The sequence below is a fragment of the Lachnellula hyalina genome (genome assembly GCF_007821495.1).
Source record: "Lachnellula hyalina strain CBS 185.66 chromosome Unknown contig00007, whole genome shotgun sequence".
Taxonomy (NCBI): Eukaryota; Fungi; Ascomycota; class Leotiomycetes; order Helotiales; family Lachnaceae; genus Lachnellula; species Lachnellula hyalina.
This window is the reverse complement of record NW_022157121.1, coordinates 60131-79361: the sequence shown is the minus strand read 5'-3', so window position 1 is coordinate 79361 and position 19231 is coordinate 60131. Positions and strand designations below refer to the sequence as shown.

The following is a 19231-nucleotide window of genomic DNA, read 5'->3' as shown; positions in this document are numbered from 1 at the left end:
TGGAAATGGACTTCAGGAATAAAGACGGACGGGCTTGCAGATTTGGCGATTGCTGCGAAATGTCGAAGTCGTTGAAAGGTATGGTGGTCTCACGATCGTGCACATCCTAGTGAGAGTAAATAAGGTTGGCGTGTCCCAATATGGATCTTCGTATTGGCAGGGCAACGACGATTATAGTAGATGACTAACAATTTCACTGCATTGATACCGTCTACGAATCCTCACAAATAGTAGAACATGCTAGATGGAAGGATTCATTGATGTACGCATGACGGACTTGGATATGAATCGCGGGTCCATTATATGAACGTGTCAATAGTCGACCAAAAACCGCTACATCAAATGGTCTCAATAAACAACTTTCTCCTCAAGCCAGCATTATGGTCCCCCTTCCCTTATTCAAATTGGGAGGTCTATTTATAAGACATGTCTCCAAATATGGCGCGGTAAGATTTGCAGATTTCTTGATGCTTGGAACCTGCAACTAATCTATTCTAGAATTGGATCAAAGCCCAAGCCCATGACCATCCAAGGTTTCGCAAATCCGCCGCCAAATATGGTCAATTGATGCACCAGATCAATATGCGAATGTCCGTAACATTACTTCGAAATATAGAGGCCGAGAGAAGGGCAAAGGAGAAGGCAGAGGCACCTACAGTCAAGACAGAAGAAGAAACCCGGCAGGACGAGACGAAGGCCAAGAAAAGCCAAAAGGAGGCCCCGAAGAGTATATGGCGGCGGAAGTTCCGGCCCCTGCCAGAAACGAAAGCTGTGGATCTCTTTGCGGATGTCATTGGAGATGCTTTCATCCTCTCAGTGGCTATAGGCCTAATACTCTACGAATATATACGAGCGCAGGGGAAACCGGATTCGAATGGGCTGAAGATAGCTGCTCTTGATGAGAAGTTGAAGGAACTTGTCGAGAAGGAGAAAGAGCTGGAGGAAGCAAAGCAGCAGCAGCAAAACAAGGTTGAGACTCTGGAGCAAGCTATTGAAGAGATGCGGAATGCAAGTCGGAAGCAAAAGCAGTCCGTATCATTACTCTCCTGATGGTTAGCTTTTTGCGTACGCAGGCCGATTCGAAGAGCATGCAGAGGCTTTCCGCCCTGGTCGGGGTCATTTATTATTGCCACTCAAAGAAGGGGAAGACGTTTGTACGATCAAAATGGGTATGAACAGGTTCCTGGCATTCTGAAGTTCCAGGCCTTATGTATACATACACCTATGTACCTAGGTATTTTGGGCAAAACTCGCTTCTTGGAAAGTCTTCGCTTCATAAAACTGAGGCGTTCAAGGACCTCCCAAATGTACATTCTACTTTACATACAATCAATCCCATCTCCCAGATCTTACCAAAATTGTGTTGTCCCCTTCGGTCAAAACGATTCCCACTCCTCGTGACCTAGTTACAGCCTTTGACAGCATCACCTCTATCTAATAACAATCTACAGCAATGTTGTTCTGCACTTCCCTGCGGAAGAGAAGTGAGTGGGCCGCTGTTCCAGCAAAGCTCCTTGCTGAGCAACAAGTAAGATGGCAAGGTAAGCTTTGTGATCTGGTTTCCACCACTTGCTAACATAACCTCAGAACAGTCACTGGAAACCCACGACTTGGCAATACAGGTCCCTCGCCACAACCGCGACCACCGAGAATTATTTCGCCTTCTCCTTCTCTCCGCCTCAGATGTTGAACACACTGGAACAGCAATGGCACGTATCGAGAGGCTTTATCACCTGACAGGTGGGCGCCAGGTTGGCATCATCTTTCTGCTACAAGAGAAGTCTCCCAACGGCAGTGGAACAATCCCGTACATGAATCTCCAGTGCAGGTTAGTAGTCTTAGGCTCTGGTCTGGTATTTCAATGATGCTGATACCAGCCAAGCCTTCTTTCTGCCTTCGACATGCCCACTATTCCGTTATTCTCCACCCGCTCTATACTAGACACGCTCTTCAAATTTCAGCGACAACTCGTTTCAACAAGAGAGGAGATATATATGCCACGAGCAAGGCCTGAGATGACCTTACTGCCATACTGTTTCCTCACGCCACCAATGCCGGAACACCCTAAGAATCTCCTGAGCGATGTTGTTCACACCATGGGGGAACTGGCTGGGGCTGCTACCACCCTAGATGGCCAGAAATGCATTAGGAGCTTGGTATCAGAGCCGGGCTCGACTGTGGCTGAAGATATCATAAAATTCTGGGAGCAGGAATACTTGGTATAATACCTACTGAAACACAGACAAGAACTCAAGGCAGAGATCACAGAAGGATTTATAAGAGCTGGCATTGCACATTACTGACAGATGAACAAGTTGCACAAAGTATGGGGATCTGTAGGAACTGAGCTGAGCCGAGCTGAACGGGCAGAATACCTCCATGGCCCCATTTAAAGTAGATACGAAATGCCAAGATCTCCTTCTCCCTCTTCTAGGCCTTTCCGTGGATCTCTCCCCCAAAGCTTTGACCAGTTTGATGTTTTGGCAGATCATCCACCCCTGGAATATGACGTTGCGCCGCGTCCCACCTAGACAAAATATCCGCATAGCAAACCAGGAAGCGGAAGCATGCACAGTAAAACCCCCACTGGAAATAAATTCAGTCCAATGAATAAAGTAAAGGACAAGTAGCCTCTTTTTCACTCTGTAAACAAATCGACAGGTGACTTGCGTGAGCGGACCCTTGTTCAGTGACGTAGCCTTCCGCCGCTAGGAAAGCACGCCAGCCAGGAACACTAACTCCTGGCTCTGGAGCTACAAAATCATCAACATCTCCCACTTCCATCACGTTCCTCATACAAACCGAATATTTCATCGAAATCAATAACACGAACTTCAATCCAGCCTCCCCTTCCAAACCAAATCCAGAACCTCAATACAAATCAGCAATCATGACTCGCGGAGAAGCAAACCAGACCAAGATCCACTACAAGGGCGCCGACGAGGACTTCATCATCTTCGTTGACGATGCAAAGGCGGCCAAGGACTGGAAGAGCGACAAATCCATCCCGCTTGCACAGGTTGTGAGCTCATTCAAGGTCTTCGTTACGCACAAGTATGTCTATTCAATCCTGTCCTCTTTTTGTTGTCTTTACCCCTCAATTCATCGTCTCCTGATGTGTGCGGGGTCAAACACTACAACCCCACATCCAGTAGAGAGCCCAAACTCAACCTCTTCATCTTGTTCATACTGCATAACTGAACTCTATACTAATATTCTCTATTACAGGCACGGAGCCCAAGGCACAATGGACGGTGCCTCTCATGCGACTCTCGAGAATGAATTCGGCACCCACGTCGACGAGGAGGTCATCAAGCAAATCTTAGAGAAGGGCACTCTTCAAGAGACCGAGGTACATACATATCCTACATTATCCCACGTCCCCTTACATCAAATGCTAATCAATCTTGTAACCACAGGCGGCAGGCCGAACCGGTTCCACGAACGACAGCATGGGTACACGTGCCGCTCACTAAATGTATTTTCTTTGGTGTTATTATGAGCGTTTGCACGGTGGCATATAAGAATATTGAACATGGTTCCTGAAATCATGGTGGGCGAAGCTACTTAGCTCTCTACGGAGAATGCCCAGGAAGAATAAGAATAAAAAATCGTCAAAAGCAACATTGTGGTTTATTGCCTAGTCCGGTGATTGTGATATTGCGAGTGGATGCTCAGATGTCTCCAGTTGCGCGTGCCATCACAAGGTTAACGATAAAAGGTCATTCCTTTCTTTCAACAGAGCCCCAGCCCTCGTGTAACCATTCACAATAGCCCTTGCACTTGCGTATACCTATGGGTACCTAGCAAGAAGCCCGACCTCCTAATTCCGTACTCTTCCCCACCTCCAAAAATAGAAAGACATTCATTCCATCCATCGCCAATGGAAGGCATTTATTTCTTCAGCAGTACTGTGCAAAGTCAGTCCAAGTCCAATGAGCCCCAACCCTTCCTTCCACTCCGCCCTCTCCCGAAACGAATTCGTACCACCCCAACAGGTCATATTACATTACGGCATATTCCAGAATAGACATTAGAAGACCCTTCACGACCACGAATAACCACAAATAACCACGACAAGATTTGATTCACAGGTTACGAGTACTGCTATATACAGCAAAAGACGGCTGGCTTTCCGCTGGCTGTACCTAGCTGCATCAATCATACCTAGGTAGGTATGGTAAGAGCCCAAGAACGATGAAGAAGCCAAGCTAAGAATGAATAATAAATCTTCCTTCATCAGCCAATGAAATGAAAGCACGACTTCAGAACTAGCTATAGTGGCATAGCATATCATACTGTAATATACCAACCAATACTCCAAGACTGGTACTATGCAGTATAGCTTCGTTGACAGAAGGTAATAATGTATACCTACTACAAAAGATTGCATCGATCCCGACTACATAACCCACTCCTTCAGATTCAAAATCTCAAAATGAAACACGAATAAGCAGGTACCTCCTCTCCACACAATCACAGCGCCAAAAGAAACAAACCCCCCTTCCCTCCCTTCCTTCTCTTCCCGTACTTCTCTTCCCGTACTTCTCTTCCCGTACTTCTCTTCGGACCCCAAAAGCCTTCCTCTCCAGATCAAGTGTAACCAACCATGTAAGTGAAATAGGTCATGTGCGTGCGTACGACGGCGTTATGAGGCGCAGGCCAGACATCTTCGGAGCCTTGAAACTTGAAGTGTACGAGGATAATGGATGGATGGATGTTGTGAGATTTTTGAAGTGGGATTACTGTAGGAGGCAGGGAAGTACTGTAAGCAAGCGCTTAAGAAGTCACACCACCACACCTGTGCGCACCAAACTCGTGATTGATTCATAGAATCCTTCTTTCGCAGTGGGCTTTTTGGGGATGGGTGTTGTAGTTACAGTAGTAGGCGAGGAAATTGTAATGAGACGGTGAGAGGATACTATAATATGCTTGCTAGGGAGGAAGAGGGTCAGGTGAGTGAGAAAGGGGGGGATGGAGGTAAATGAACGAAAAGGAGATACAATTCTAGGACTTCACAAGAAAAAGGAAATGAAAAAAAAAGGAAAGGAGAGTAAGAATTTGGGATTTATCGATAGATTTATCTCTCGACATTACAACCCATAAGCAACGATCCGTTACCCATCCCACCATGCACCCACATTAAAGATACGCCGACGCTGATGCTGCTAAAAGAGATTGCTCATCTGTTCCATGTCATGTTCTATGATATATACATCTGTAAATGACCTAAGAGGAGATGTTATATCTTTCCACCTGACCATGTACAGTATGTAGTCTTTTCATCTTCAGGAATGAAGACTATACTTTGCCAAAATTACCACCACGTGGGGGTAGAGACCACGGTACAGCTACCACGACCTATTATCCGTTAGTATATTGTCTTCTCACTCCCGTATAAGGGAATGGCATAGGATAGGATTAAACACACCTCCCCCTCACTATAAGCCCAAAAATAAACACCCATCCCTATCACATAATAAATCGCCGGATTCGTCGCCTGGTACATCAACGCCGCGACTAAAGCACACATCGGCAGCGCCACGAGCCTCGCCTCGATACTGCGGTGGATAGCAGTACCAGCCAGGAATCCCAGCGGCCATTCCCATGCCAGCATGACGAGCCCGGAGATCAGGTTGATGGTTTGCAGGACGGGGATAGGTTTGACGGCCCCGTCTAGGTTCTTGGTCAGGAAGTCCCAGAAGATTTTGGGCCAGAAATAGCCTTCGATCGCTGCTGCTACTTGGTCTGTTGATATAGAGTTAGAGATGTGAAGTGCGTTTTGGGAGAGAAATGAACATACAGATTGCAGCAGTGAGGACGATGAGGCGGGCCCAATGGTTCTTGATGAGTTTACCCATGGTGTATAGTAGTTTCTCTGTTGTCTTCCTGCTCTTTCCCAATTCTTGAAATCCTATTCCCTTCTCCCAAAAGTGTTGACTGGTACAAAGTCGATTAAAGCTTATAGAGTGGTGAAATGGTCCGGGGAAAAGAACGAAATAGGGTATATGGCAAGAATCCGGACCTGCGGACTGGAAGAGAATGTAGGTCGTTGATGAAAAAGAATGTTATCGACGACGACGAGTGCACAGCGCTGGTAGTAAATTCCGGTCACTATTCGTCTGGAAGTTGCGAGGGGATAGTCTATATCTCTGGGCACCAGGACGGGGGTCACTGGGCAACAGATCCGCTTTGTGTCTTGTATCAGACACCAGCCGAGGGTTTCTTCTGCTCTTCCGACCAGGACGGCTTGTTTGTGTAGGCACAGACCATATACTGGGGATATGATCTTCTATGACTGCTGACATCCGGGCGGCGGAGGGAATAGTGGTATGGTATAATCGAGGAAGAAGAAACTGTCAGGGCAGTGTATGATGCGCGAGAGTTTATGCCATGTAATGGGACATATGGAACGGCAGAGTGGACTTTCTAAGCAGAATTCGTCTGATCCGATACAATCTGAAGTGGTAGAGGGAGATTGCCTTATGGAAGTCTGTGAGAGAATAGGGTGTGAGTGTTAGATCTTCGAGTTGAGACGTCTTAGAGGTTTCGAGAGATCTTCTTCAGATGCGATGCGGGAACCCGAGTTTAAGGATGGCAAGGGCAGTAGCAGTGGAGACCAGGCATGACTAGGAGTCTAGGACCATCATCTAGCTAGCAGTTCCGTGTGCGACCATCGAGACCCCGGGAAGTGTCTCTCCCATGAGTTGAAGAAAAAGGCCATGATGCACACTCGTACAGGACGGTCCCATATGCCGCCCACACGGGAAGCAGCATGAGTCTGGCGGATCGAGACACAGAACGGGTAAGATCCAATTCAGGGCCAAGTCCTATAGACCTCCAATGGATCTAAGTTTGAACAGTGGTTTAGCCTATCAGCTGCATATACGGCTGCAATGATGAAGAGGCCTTTCAATGTGGTGGGCGGTAAAATATGCATTGAAGCCATCTGTGGGGAGTGATTGGCGAGACGTTAGAAGTGGGCGCGTAGAGATGGTGTAGCGATGGTGCTGAGGGGTGCAGCAGGGATGGTGTATTCAGTGGAGCGACAAGCATGAGTGACAGGGAATTAGACTACTCAGCTACTGTAGACGGTACGGCAGACCAGGGTGGGGGGGGGGGAGCGAGCCGAGGGACATCTCCGTCAGCTTCTTGATCCTGCCGAGCCTGCCTGACCTGCCTGACCTGCCTGATCTCGATCTTCTCAAAGTTCTCATCAATTCTTGCAAACTGCCTACTGTGCACTTCGGGAGGATAAACATCTCAGAGTGTCACTAAACCCATACTCACTTTGGTTTTCATCTCATAATCACATCTCCGACGTCTAACTGCCATCTGAAATGTTCAGGAGGGATATGAGACGAGGCCCGAACATCGAGCAGTTTTGCATCGCAACGCTCAAACCGCAGCTGTCAGAGGCGATTAGATAACCTATTTGGGCACGACTTTGCCGGGTAATACAATTGCGGTCAATTGCGTGCAGGCTTGTAGCAGGACCAGAGGATGCTTGAAAAAAAATCCTATTTTATCTGATCCGTGGTCCGACTTACTTACACCGCATATCACTGCCCTGGGCCCCCATTCATGGCAATGCCCCATCCATTGCAGGATTTCAAAAATATTGTGCTTTTCTTTGACGCTGGAGGCGCAAACTCAAAACAGATTGTTCTCGTATGGCGGTACAGTACCATACTTTGTAAAATCATCAGATCCTGTGCTTCTGGCAGACCGCTTGCTTCCGCGAGCGTTCCACAAGTACCAATGGCGTTTTTCGATAACAAATACGGTGTGAGCATTCATAGCAATGAAGCTGACGACGATTTATCACACTGTTATCACTATCACAGAGCATCCGATAGCTCAATGTGATAGTGATGTTCTGCAGCTCGACCACGGCCCACGCACGATCACCTGGTTGCGGGGTTTACATGTACTGTGCAGTACTGTACGGTGTGCTCCTGCTCCATACACAGAACGCTATTCCAAGAGCGCCATCTCAGCCTCCAGCGGTTGGAAGTTATCTCCTATTGGTCTAAAAAGTATAGCACAGGGAGGAGCCGCCAATCCATGCAAGCGCTGGACCGACGGCTCGCACGATTCAACCGAGTCGGAGATATTTGGATCACGTCACGAGCACGAGCAGCTTGTCTTGTACTGTAGCTCTAGTAATCAGATGGCTGGGTGGATAAAAGTCGAATAAACTTCGACATAAACTTCGCGCGCAGGCCGAGAACATGTCACCCGTTTATTATTTCGACTTTCGTACGATCGAAGAACATGTCTGGAAGATCTCAAGATTTTTGAGACCCCGGCCCGGCTACCCCGCTCCCGCTGAAGAAATCCAATTTAACCACCGGAATCTAAGAGGTCAGCAAAACAAGCGTATGTAATGGAGGGGGTTGGTGGGGGGAAGAAAGATCTTATCTATTGACAGGGTGAGTACTACTGTACAGTATACTGTAATACTGTACTGTACCTGAGCTGGAGGATCAAATCTTTTTAAGTGCCACAACAAGCCCAAGAAGTTTTATCAAGTGATGTCATTCACGGTTTGCGAGTATAATACTTTGTTGAAATACATGTAGTTTAGTCAAACCCTCAGAGACATCATCTCCAACGACTGTGCGCCCACTGCACAGAACGAGCTTGCTAGCACCAGATACCGATAATCCATATAGCGAAAAGCTTGGAATAGTGAACCTTTCGACACGCATAAAATTCTAACGAAAGAAGCTGCGAATACTTCCTGGCACGATACGACTACTCCTGCCAAGCCCTTTACCTTTCCTTTCCGGCTTTCGCGATTCTGCCGCAATTGAGACCGACTTTGCTCGGGGAGTATTTTCTTTATCTTCAATAGATGAATCTGCAATGAGTGATGGTGCCGGTGTTCTGGTCTGATTTACGCTATTCGCGCTCGAAGTTCTCGGAGGCGGAGTAATAATCCTGTGCCCATCATTTCCCCAGCTCGTCTTGATTTTCAGCACTGCAAGCCTATTCAGCGAGCTAGCAGGACTACCATTGGCTACAACCTGCAAACCTGGAAGGGTTTCAAAGGAGTCCTTCAGAACGTTCTCCCTCTCATCTGGAATCACCGATAACCGTGATCTTGCAGGGTCATCAATGTCCATCGGAACGTTGATAGATATGTGGTCAAGTCGAGTTGGAGAGTAAGACCTCAGAGCATCATTCTCACTAATGGAATCGTCTTCTGCTGTCTTATGTAGGCTGGCCACGCTGCTGGATCTCTTCGTAAAATTGCTTGCAATGCTCGCTACGCTAAGTTTGCGCATCATAGAGCTGGCAGATGTGCGGGCAAGATGCTCACTCCTAGCGCGACTTGACATTCCTGGGTAAGGAAGAACTTCACGGGTCCATACATCTGCAAGAAGCGCCTCGAGCCGCATCCGATCGGCACGAGAAGGAGCGAGAACTGGAGTGCGGTTAGTAGCAAGCAGAGATTGCGACCTGTTGATGTTGGTCGATGAAGCTGACTCTTTGAAGGCGTTCGTGTTCTTGATAATAACCTGACACATTCCTGATATCGAGCCAACAGTCATTGCTCTGTGTATCGACATTCTTCTAGCGATAGTGCCTTCGAATATTAGCTACTTAAAGCTATATCAAGCGAAGTTGCCTTACCGGGCTTTCCAAAGACAGTCCCCATTGACTTGATTGACAGGGACAGAGATGCAAGCGCCGCCTGTTCGCCTGAATCAAGAGGATCCTTTCCAGAATGATCCACAAGTCGGCTTCGCCACTCGAGCTCTTCTTTTTGAGAACAAGCACTCATCGTGACCTCAAACAGTTGGTGGTCGTATTCGAATACCAGCTTCCAAGAAAAGGGAACAGTGTGGCACTGCAGTCCTATTGAAGTCATTAGCATTTTATTGAGAACTTGGCTTTCAAACCTTTGGCGATCATTGTTCTCATCCATGGGAAAACCATCTACTTTTTCTAGGAAAGAGTTGGACACACCTCTGCCATTATCAATCTCTTCGATCCTGAGGTCACTGAGGCCAATACAGGCTTGGACAATGTACACTTGATCTAATCTTGGGGCGGAGGCTAGCAAGAGGAAGTCACGATACAGTAGGATGATTAGGTATTGTCCATCAGCTCCGCTTTTGGTTTGCCAAGAAACATGTAAGACTCCGCAAAGATGGATATGCCCGAGGCCGCGGATGGCAATTTTGGAACGAGTATCAGGCTGTGCTCGATATTAGCAAAACAAACTGAACAGATTGTGCAAGAGGATATATCATACCCTGTCGGGGAAAATAAGACGATCTTGCAGGACCCATGATTTCTCCATCGTTGCTTTCATCCTTGGGTCATCAGTTGCCCGATTAATTTCGGTCGTCGCTTCACGAATTCTGAGGAGGACATTATCGATAGCTAGGTGAGAATTTGGGCAATCGCACACCGGTGTCTGCTTCAACAGCTCTGCAAAAAGGAGCGGATATTTGCACACTCGTTGGATTGGCTGGGTCATCTTTAGTTGAGATTCAGAGTGTCAAATCAAGGATAGAGCTCACCTTCACCAAAAGATCTCCAATTGCGAGAGCCTTCTTGGAATTACCATGCTGACTGTTCATCGAAGAGAGCGACGAGGCCAGTGCTTCGAAGCCCTTCTGATAGACTTCCCATTGAGGTATTGTCCTATACATAGTAGCCGCATCCCTGATCATCAACTCGTATTTGGCGCCGTATTCCTCGTAAATAAAGAAGCGGCTCAGCTGTAGAAAATTCGTAAGTGAACCCATGTGGTGGATATTGATATCGTACCTTGCTGCCAAATATGCGCGCAACTTCAGCTGCGACTCTCGGCTCTGCAGTCAGCCCTGGTATTTTTTGGAGCCAAGACGAACCATGGCCGTTTTCGGGAACCGCATCGAGACTTCGCCATCTGTGGTGTCCTTTTGGAAGCAAAGATAGAGATGACTGATGGTAACCTGGCTGAGTATATTCGGAATGCGGAACAACTCGATGCAAGTCGCCGAGAAGTTCTTCATGCAGTTCGATAATCTCATTGAGGTTTCTGTTGATAGATGCTCGAAGGGCTAACGAAAGGTTTGGGATGGAGGCCAAAAGCGTAACGTAGACCTGATGTTTTAGCGAAAGGCTTGTGGTTCTGAGAAGAGTGCTTACATGTGCAAGGAATTTGACATCTGCAACGTAGCTCTCTTCAGTGCTAATTAACTCTTCAAGAACCCGACGGCGCTGGAGCAAACGAGTTGTGACGCCCTGGTCCACAACAACCCCTCTAGCGAAGGATGAACTGTCTTCAGAGTGTCTGCCTCCTTGTGAAGCTTTGCTGCTACGGTCGGTCCTCTGGTGATGGGATGAAATGCCCGTTCTTCTCGAGTGTGGAGCAATACTGAGGCTTGCAAGGCTGATGCTGGCACTTTTGACGGCTGTGACAAATCCAAAAGAGGAGCCATAAGAGGACTTCTTATGGATCAACTTTTCTCTGGAAGATGGCGAGTTGGGACGCTCTTTTTCCAGAGCCGAACCATTCGCATCACAGCTTACTGTCTGTCTTCGTCCTGCAGCACGTCTTTCGAGTTTCTTCACCCACCTATTGAATGGGAACTCGGAGTTCAAGGGCAGTGATCGATTGACGAAGTCTTCCACATCTTTTGCATCATCCAAAGAGAACCGATTACCTGTGGCGACATTCTCGGTCTGAGTATCGTCTGCGTTGAATGACAAGCCTAATGCAGTAACGTTATCCAAAATATTCCGCTCAAGACTATCACGGCCAGAAGAACTTCCATCGTCGGCATCAAGATCAACTTCGTCAAATGCATCATCTTTGTGTTGCTCCATCGAACCCCTTTGGCTTGGAGGAGGAATTGGCGTTCCCCAGCTTGTCTTTCGGGAGATGTGTGTCGAACTTCGGCGAGAGCATGTCGGGGTTGAGAGGAGAAGATTCGTGCTTTGAAAGGATGCCTCTGACAGATCCATTTTTGAAGCAAGGAACCAAGAAAATGATATTACAAAATTTCCTCCAAGAATGGTCCAAGAAAGACTTGTTGCTTAACAACAGCAAAGTCTGGATAGCATCAAAATAGTTAAGCAAGGGGAAAATGGGATGAAGGTGAAGTGAGGAAGTTTGACAGCTGAGAAGATCAAGAAGTCGCAGACTTAGGGGTGCAAATGATCAAGAACAGAAAGCGCGAAGGAGGGAGTTTTGGGAGTTAGCTGAACTTTCTGTGAAGAAACTTTGACGGTCCCATAGCAACTTCTAGGAGACCATGTATATGATTAGAGATGCGATGATACTAACTGCCTGTAGACAATCCAGAAACCTCTTTGCGAAGGAGCCTACCTACCTCCTAAGCTTTTGTCAAACATACCTATAGCTCACGCGATGTTTAAATCTCGAGTTTGAGGTATGAGCCATTGTCTCTCGTACAAAGTTTGGAAATTAACATAAAGACAGGAAGCGTTTGAAGATGAACGACGAAGTCTTATGTATTACAGCACATCACGTGTATTAGTCATCAATCGCGGGGTCAGCAACGCGTACATACTCCGCAGCCTGCTTGCGAGGCTGAAAGACTCGCAGCGTTTACATTTCTCTTCAACCCCCTAATTTGAAATAGCGTAATGGGTCTGCCATTAAGAATGGAAAACTTACACGCCCCAACGGTTCACTCCGGACCTACTTCTGGCCTAGCCGGCACGAATGGCATCCAAACAAGCGGGCTGAGCCTTACACAACTCCAAGCTAAAAAGGACAATATTGAAGCTGAAATCAGAGCTTTGGGCAGTGTATTAGAATCAGTAGGTTATACCTTGATATATCTAGAGGTCCATAAGCTGATAGAAGATAGCATGGTGTTGATATGAATACAAGGCTCATCACCCCTGATGGATTCCCTCGGGCAGATATAGATGTGGCACAGAGTAGGATCCGTCTGCCAGTGCTTAAGGGTCACTGCTAACGGCATAACAGTTCGAACGACAAGATCACGAATCATATACCTGAAGAACGATTACAAAGCCCTCATGAATGTTATCGAGAAACACATACATGAACATTTTGCGAGGCAAACAGAACTTGCTGCTACGGAGGCAACTACAAATGGCTCGACTCCCGTGGACGTAGACACATCGCCATATTCATCTCGTGTCCAGCAAGCCGCTGGGCCTCCCTTTGCCAAGGTTAACAGCGTTGTGGATGGAAGCCCTGCGGATTCTGCTGGATTGAAAGCTGGGGATGAGATTAGGAATTTTGGTTATGTCAGCCACACGAACCATGATGGCCTGAAGAGAGTCGGGGAGTGTGTCCAGGGCAATGAAGGGGCAAGTCAAAATATTCAAGTCTACCAGTCGATGTTCAAAGCTAATATGTATACAGCGTGAAATTCTCGTCAAGGTATCTCGTTCGCCAGCGTCAGGCGCGGCTCAACGACAGGAACTGCAATTAACTCTCACTCCCCGACGAGATTGGGGCGGCCGTGGTCTTCTGGGTTGCCATATTTTACCGTTGTGAAATATTGAAGCTTGTTGGCATCATTTGGCAGGGTTATTTTGCTTCTTTGAACAAGCGCTGGTGTTCCATGGAAGGTGTTTTGGGGTTTGAAAAGATGTGTTCCACAGACAGTTATAGGTAGCTAAAAAGCATTCAATCTTGGTACCACATAGGAGTATATTCGTCAATCTATCCAGACTTATAAAAGCATCGACTCAGGTAGGGCAATCAGCAAGACCGCTTCCTTGCTGCGTTTCTAGAGGTCAGAAAACGGGAGGTATAAGATCCTTATCCTACATGTTGATGAGCAGAAGGAAGCATTTCTCGTAATTTAGATAGGCTTCCATGTCATGTTGCCTGTAAAATTTACCGGGGCTCCAGATTTTTCGTTCGGGTGTTTGTCTGAATTGCATGACAAAGGAGGGCAAGCCGGGATAGCATTGGTATCATCAAAAAAGCTGTAGTTTTTAATAATTCAACATTTCCAACAAATATGGAAGAAACTTCACAATGTTAAACAAAGGACGTTGAAAATACAAGAAACCCCAGACAACCTAAGCAAGTCACGTGGCATTTCCCGCTCGCTAAAAAACTGTTCCAACGATGAGCGCCTTGCATCGATCAAAACATCCTCGCTCTGGTCAGGTCAAATCACACTCCACCACGTCCACAACCACCACGTCCAGCACATAAAGGTACAGTCCCAGCTCTACTTTCCTCTCTCATCAATATTCTTCGGCGGGTCGTGATTCACCCCTCTTGCGCTAATACCTTTATCGCAGCCTTGGAATACCGTTCCTACCTTGCTATTTACCTCCACTTCCGTGAACCGATACCCCACATCAAACCAAAATGGCTGAAGCAGCACCGGCTGTCCCAACCTTCAAGCTTGTTCTTGTCGGAGATGGAGGAACTGGAAAGGTATGTAGTATGGCCTGTTGAGCGTGCCGTCGGTGGAAGACCTACTGCAGGCGCATATCGTCTTTCCCCGCGGCGGTGACGCACTTTGCCATCGTTCAACTTCTAACAGCACAACAGACTACGTTCGTCAAGCGTCATTTGACCGGAGAATTCGAGAAGAAATATATCGCGACCCTTGGTGTAGAAGTCCACCCTCTGGGCTTCAGCACGGTATGTTTATCAGCTACACCTGCCCAACCAGCCGCTAACCATTCGCAGAACTTAGGCAACATTCAATTCGATGTCTGGGATACCGCAGGACAAGAGAAGTTTGGGGGTCTTCGTGATGGATACTACATCAACGGCCAATGTGGTATTATCATGTTCGACGTTACTTCCCGCATCACCTACAAGAACGTTCCCAACTGGCATCGTAAGTTCCACTCATCAATAAGGTTGTCTGTTCGAATATACTAAGTTCCTTCATCCAGGTGACCTGGTCCGCGTTTGCGAGAACATCCCCATCGTCCTGACCGGAAACAAGGTTGATGTTAAGGAGAGAAAAGTCAAGGCGAAGGCCATCACTTTCCACCGGAAGAAGAATCTGCAATACTACGATATCTCTGCGAAGTCCAACTACAACTTTGAGAAGCCTTTCCTCTGGCTGGCCCGTAAACTCGTTGGCAACCCTGCTTTGGTATGATGGAACACATTTACTCTTGCCAAGATTAGTACTAATGATATCATAGGAATTCGTTGCTGCTCCAGCTCTTGCCCCACCCACCGCTACTGTCGACCACGCCCTGCTCCAGCAATACCAGGAAGAGATGAAAGTGGCTTCCGAAATGCCACTCCCAGACGAGGACGATGCCGACCTGTAAACATCCTACATCATCCCAACAAGGCATTTGCCGTTTCCTCTTAGCAGCATCTTAGACAGTTGTCTTTCGGCGATATTTGCATTTTTGTCGGTCGGTCTGGCAATTAGAGGCAGATGGTTGGCAAGGACTCCCTCCTTTTGTTTCATGGCATGGATAAGCTTCAATATGCAGCGGGCATATTGAAGCAGGGTGGATTGGGACTTTTATGAGCAATGAACCACCTCGTCTTGAGGTAACACCTTCGAGATTTCCGCTGCAGTATGCAGCTTATGTAGCTAGACCATGAAAAGCATTTAGTCTTTGACACAATATGGAGCACAACTTGGTGCTAACGTGACTGAACAGTACCGCCGCAGGCAGTACTTTACACAAGTCCACAGGGTGTTGTGGCTGAACTGTCGATTATTATAATTAAACGTTTGTGGTCCTACTGCGGAGTAGAATATCATGAAATCGCCGTCCGACTATCTGCCAGACTAGCCCTGGAAGCCAGCCAGCCCCCGCATTCATGACTTTACCCCTCACCTGCAGTCAGCATGTTTTCTTCTCACTTTCCCACCCCTCAACCAACGAGTGTTGTCGATCGACTTGGTCCAAAACCTATCGATACCTATCCATATTTTGTTTCTTTCTATGAGTAGTTGGGCAATTTTACAAGAAGCTATAGGAGGTTGCTTGCTATACTAGGAGTACTCCGTAGGAGATTTGAATGTCCTGAATACCCTGTACCTGTTATGTCTGCGAGGCGTGGATTTGCAGGGTGTAGCTTCTGCACAGCTCCACCAGTTCCCAAGAACATTCGATGATCCTTGTCTGTTCCTTGGCATGTCCCAACCTCCTCTGTGGACTTCTCCACATCACAACGGGACCTTCCAAATCAACTCTAATCTCATTGCAATCTACCGGCGGTCCCGACCGCGCCGCAGCTCAAAGCTCTGTTTACGGACATTTTGGCATCGTATCCGCGGACTGTTATCACAAATCCCGGTTCTCTCTCTCTTGTATCCATGCTCATACGTCAGTCTGAAGCTTCTTTTCGGGTGATTTTCCCATCTATTCGTCATTGTGTCAGTCAGCGCAAGCAAGCATTGCGCGAGAAGGCACTTTATTGTTGTGCTACCTGAACCATGCTTTTACACTGTCTAAGGTATGCAAACAGGCATTTCTGCTGGTGCCAGGAACATGCTTCCCCGAGAGGCAGGTCTGCTAGGATGTGAGTGATAGATGCGGGCAGCTATTGCTACCATGAGCTATAAAACGGGAGCTCCCCGAAATTCACCGTAGGATTTACCCTCTGTGAAAGTAGCAGCTGTGTGAAAGTACACCTCCAAAGTAGCTTCCGTAGTTCAGAGATCCAAGTTCTCTTCGACAAAGCACCAATTGATCTCCCAGAAGCTCTGTTCCAATCCCCACGATGAAGTTCTCACTTGCATCCTCGCTGGCGCTTTTAGTGGCCGTCAATGAGGCGAAGAATGTCCAGCGAAATATCCAAGCTCGTTCTTCATACAATCCCAAGCGTGCTCGACAGCTTCCAGCAGACCCGGTGGGCGTGAAAACAATCACTACACCCCAAAATATAACCATCAGGTATAAGGAGCCTGGGAAGGAAGGAGTCTGCGAAACTACACCGGGAGTGAATTCCTACTCAGGATATATCGACCTCGATGTGCGTACCTCTGGCATCCTCCAAACATTCTTTCGAATTATTACTGACAAACTAAAAGGAAAACTCTCATACATTCTTCTGGTTTTTTGAAGCGAGACACAATCCGAAGGAGGCACCTATAACTCTCTGGCTTAATGGCGGGCCTGGTTCAGACTCGATGATTGGACTTTTTGAGGGTATGCAGACTGAACTTGTGCTTTTGCTTTGCTTCACTAACACTGGCAGAACTCGGTCCCTGCCATATCTCCAAAAACCTTTCTTCATACGTCAACCCTTACTCCTTCACCGAAATCTCCAACGTGCTCTTTTTGTCGCAGCCATTGGGTGTTGGCTTTTCATACTCGGAGGAAGAAGCTGGGACCATTAATCCTGGTAAGTCGCCTATACGTTGGATTTGTGGCGTCTTATGAGCCTTCGCCTTAAAGACAATTATGTGGTGGTAAGGCAAAAGCTGACAAGTATTATAGTTGATTATTCCGTCGAAAATTCAAGTTTCGCGGGTGTTGATGGAAGATATCCGGTGGTTGATGCCAGTATCCTAGACACTACGGATCTTGCTGCTATTGCTTCTTGGCATGTGCTACAAGCTTTCCTCGGCGGGTTACCAAGCCTTGATTCGAACGTCACTTCGAAAGAATTTAATTTGTGGACAGAAAGGTAATGTCTCATAGGCATAGTCTTGAAGCGTTGACTAACGAACTCAATAGCTATGGTGGACATTATGGACCTGGTCAGCCAAAATTTCTCCAAGATATCTCACAATCATCTCTAACATCAGAATAGCATTCTACAATTATTTTTACGACCAAAATCAATTGATTGAGAATGGGACGAATCAAGGAATTGCCCTCAATTTCAACACGCTAGGTGTCATCAACGGAATTATTGATGAGGCTATTCAAGCTCCCTAGTGAGTTTCAGACGCCCAAGGTTATCCTACAGTTCTAACTTGTCTCTTGTATAGCTACCCCGAGTTTGCTGTCAATAGTATGTCTTTCACAAATCTCCCTTCGCGAACATGGTGCTAATTATACGCTCAAGACACCTACGGAATTAAAGCATATAACGACACGGTGTACGATTTTGCAAAATTTGCGTTAAAGTAAATAGCTCGGGTGATTGACCTCATTTGATTGGAACTGACTTCTATCTAGTATGGCAAACGGTTGCTTATCTCAGATCGAGTACTGCAGAGCTACCAATATTTCTTCTGCGACTGACTACGCTATCTGCACCGAGGCAGCGAACTTATGTAGGGATACCGTTGAGGGTGTCTACTACAGTATTGGAGAGCGTGGTACTGTGAGTTTGTTAAGACCTTCCATGAAAACATACCTAACTGTAGTAGTATGATATCCGTCATCCATATGACGACCCAACTCCAGAGAGCTACTTTGTAGATTATCTCAACTTGCCGTCTGTAGCGAATGCGCTCGGTGTAAACCTCAACTACACTGAAGACGCAAACAACGATGTCTATTATGCCTTCCAACAGACTGGAGACTTCGTCTTCCCAGATTTTAAAGACGACGTGGAGTTGCTTTTGAATAACAGCGTCCGAGTTGCTCTCATTTATGGGGATGCTGATTACATCTGTAACTGGTAATTATGCACTCTCTTGGATCTAATATCAAAATTGACATGTGCGCAGGTTCGGTGGTGAGGCCGTCTCGCTGGGCGTCGACTACACGCACAAGGAGGAATTTGCAGCAGCAGGGTACACACCTTTCTTGGTAGATGATACCGAGTATGGTGAAGTAAGACAGTATGGGAACTTTTCTTTCCTTCGTGTGTACGAGGTCAGTTCCTTCCCGTCCAAGTTCTCAAAGGAATAATGAGCCTGACAATCATCCAAAGTCTGGTCACGAGGTTCCTTACTACCAACCAAAAGCAAGTCTCGAATTGTTCAAACGCGTACTCCTCCACCTAGATGTCGCAGACGGAACCATTCCAATCACAGGAAACTTTTCAACATCGGGTGATGCACATGCCACGTAAGCAACCCTCCTCTTGGTTCCTCTCCGATTTTGCTATGTGGAAGGCCTCGACAAGTGTTTCATTCTTCCGACTCCTACTCTTTGCAGGGAACACAATACTGATAAATCCTAGTCACACTAATTCTTTCGTCCCTCTGCCATCAACGTCGAGCTCTGCAAGCGCTTCCGCTTCAGCAGCACTGCACCAGCCGATTATTCCGAGAAAGTTGTAGATGGAGAAGAAAACGCAAAGCTATAATGATAATATGACAAATAATGCCCTTGGTTAGTCTTTGTTGGAAATAATACAATAGACTTTTTCAAT

The 19231-nt window shown here is 47.0% G+C and overlaps 8 protein-coding genes across 8 annotated transcripts; 6 read left to right on the top strand and 2 right to left on the bottom strand.

The window, feature by feature from the left end:
- Positions 1-380: 380 nt before the first annotated feature.
- Positions 381-1050, top strand: LHYA1_G000448 (OPA3-like protein; the record flags this gene model as incomplete). Its single annotated transcript, XM_031145440.1, has 2 exons — positions 381-446; positions 499-1050. The coding sequence occupies 2 exons, from the start codon at positions 381-383 to the stop codon at positions 1048-1050; spliced, it is 618 nt and encodes a 205-aa protein (XP_031009176.1).
- Positions 1051-1453: 403 nt separating this feature from the next.
- LHYA1_G000447 (uncharacterized protein) lies at positions 1454-2225 on the top strand (the record flags this gene model as incomplete). Its single annotated transcript, XM_031145439.1, has 3 exons — positions 1454-1541; positions 1588-1828; positions 1883-2225. The coding sequence occupies 3 exons, from the start codon at positions 1454-1456 to the stop codon at positions 2223-2225; spliced, it is 672 nt and encodes a 223-aa protein (XP_031009183.1).
- Positions 2226-2890: 665 nt separating this feature from the next.
- Positions 2891-3476, top strand: LHYA1_G000446 (SDO1-like protein; the record flags this gene model as incomplete). Its single annotated transcript, XM_031145438.1, has 3 exons — positions 2891-3054; positions 3229-3352; positions 3420-3476. 3 exons carry the CDS (start codon positions 2891-2893, stop codon positions 3474-3476), a joined length of 345 nt encoding a protein of 114 aa, XP_031009182.1.
- Positions 3477-5301: 1825 nt separating this feature from the next.
- On the bottom strand, positions 5302-5861 carry LHYA1_G000445 (uncharacterized protein; the record flags this gene model as incomplete). Its single annotated transcript, XM_031145437.1, has 3 exons — positions 5302-5361; positions 5432-5748; positions 5804-5861. 3 exons carry the CDS (start codon positions 5859-5861, stop codon positions 5302-5304), a joined length of 435 nt encoding a protein of 144 aa, XP_031009181.1.
- A 2859-nt stretch (positions 5862-8720) lies between these two features.
- On the bottom strand, positions 8721-11970 carry Prex1 (Phosphatidylinositol 3,4,5-trisphosphate-dependent Rac exchanger protein; the record flags this gene model as incomplete). The annotated part of the gene is made up of 6 exons (XM_031145436.1): positions 8721-9595; positions 9643-10210; positions 10268-10486; positions 10539-10739; positions 10789-11106; positions 11152-11970. 6 exons carry the CDS (start codon positions 11968-11970, stop codon positions 8721-8723), a joined length of 3000 nt encoding a protein of 999 aa, XP_031009180.1.
- A 645-nt stretch (positions 11971-12615) lies between these two features.
- On the top strand, positions 12616-13504 carry PSMD9 (26S proteasome non-ATPase regulatory subunit; the record flags this gene model as incomplete). Its single annotated transcript, XM_031145435.1, has 4 exons — positions 12616-12792; positions 12843-12915; positions 12965-13332; positions 13370-13504. 4 exons carry the CDS (start codon positions 12616-12618, stop codon positions 13502-13504), a joined length of 753 nt encoding a protein of 250 aa, XP_031009203.1.
- An 831-nt stretch (positions 13505-14335) lies between these two features.
- On the top strand, positions 14336-15264 carry GSP1 (GTP-binding nuclear protein GSP1/Ran; the record flags this gene model as incomplete). Its single annotated transcript, XM_031145434.1, has 5 exons — positions 14336-14404; positions 14522-14614; positions 14663-14816; positions 14875-15080; positions 15133-15264. The coding sequence occupies 5 exons, from the start codon at positions 14336-14338 to the stop codon at positions 15262-15264; spliced, it is 654 nt and encodes a 217-aa protein (XP_031009202.1).
- A 1414-nt stretch (positions 15265-16678) lies between these two features.
- On the top strand, positions 16679-19139 carry SCPA_2 (Carboxypeptidase S1-like protein; the record flags this gene model as incomplete). The annotated part of the gene is made up of 13 exons (XM_031145433.1): positions 16679-16930; positions 16989-17106; positions 17156-17302; positions 17398-17587; positions 17638-17660; positions 17714-17840; positions 17895-17917; positions 17972-18032; positions 18085-18232; positions 18279-18532; positions 18582-18729; positions 18788-18924; positions 19040-19139. 13 exons carry the CDS (start codon positions 16679-16681, stop codon positions 19137-19139), a joined length of 1728 nt encoding a protein of 575 aa, XP_031009179.1.
- Between the last annotated feature and the right edge of the window lie 92 nt (positions 19140-19231).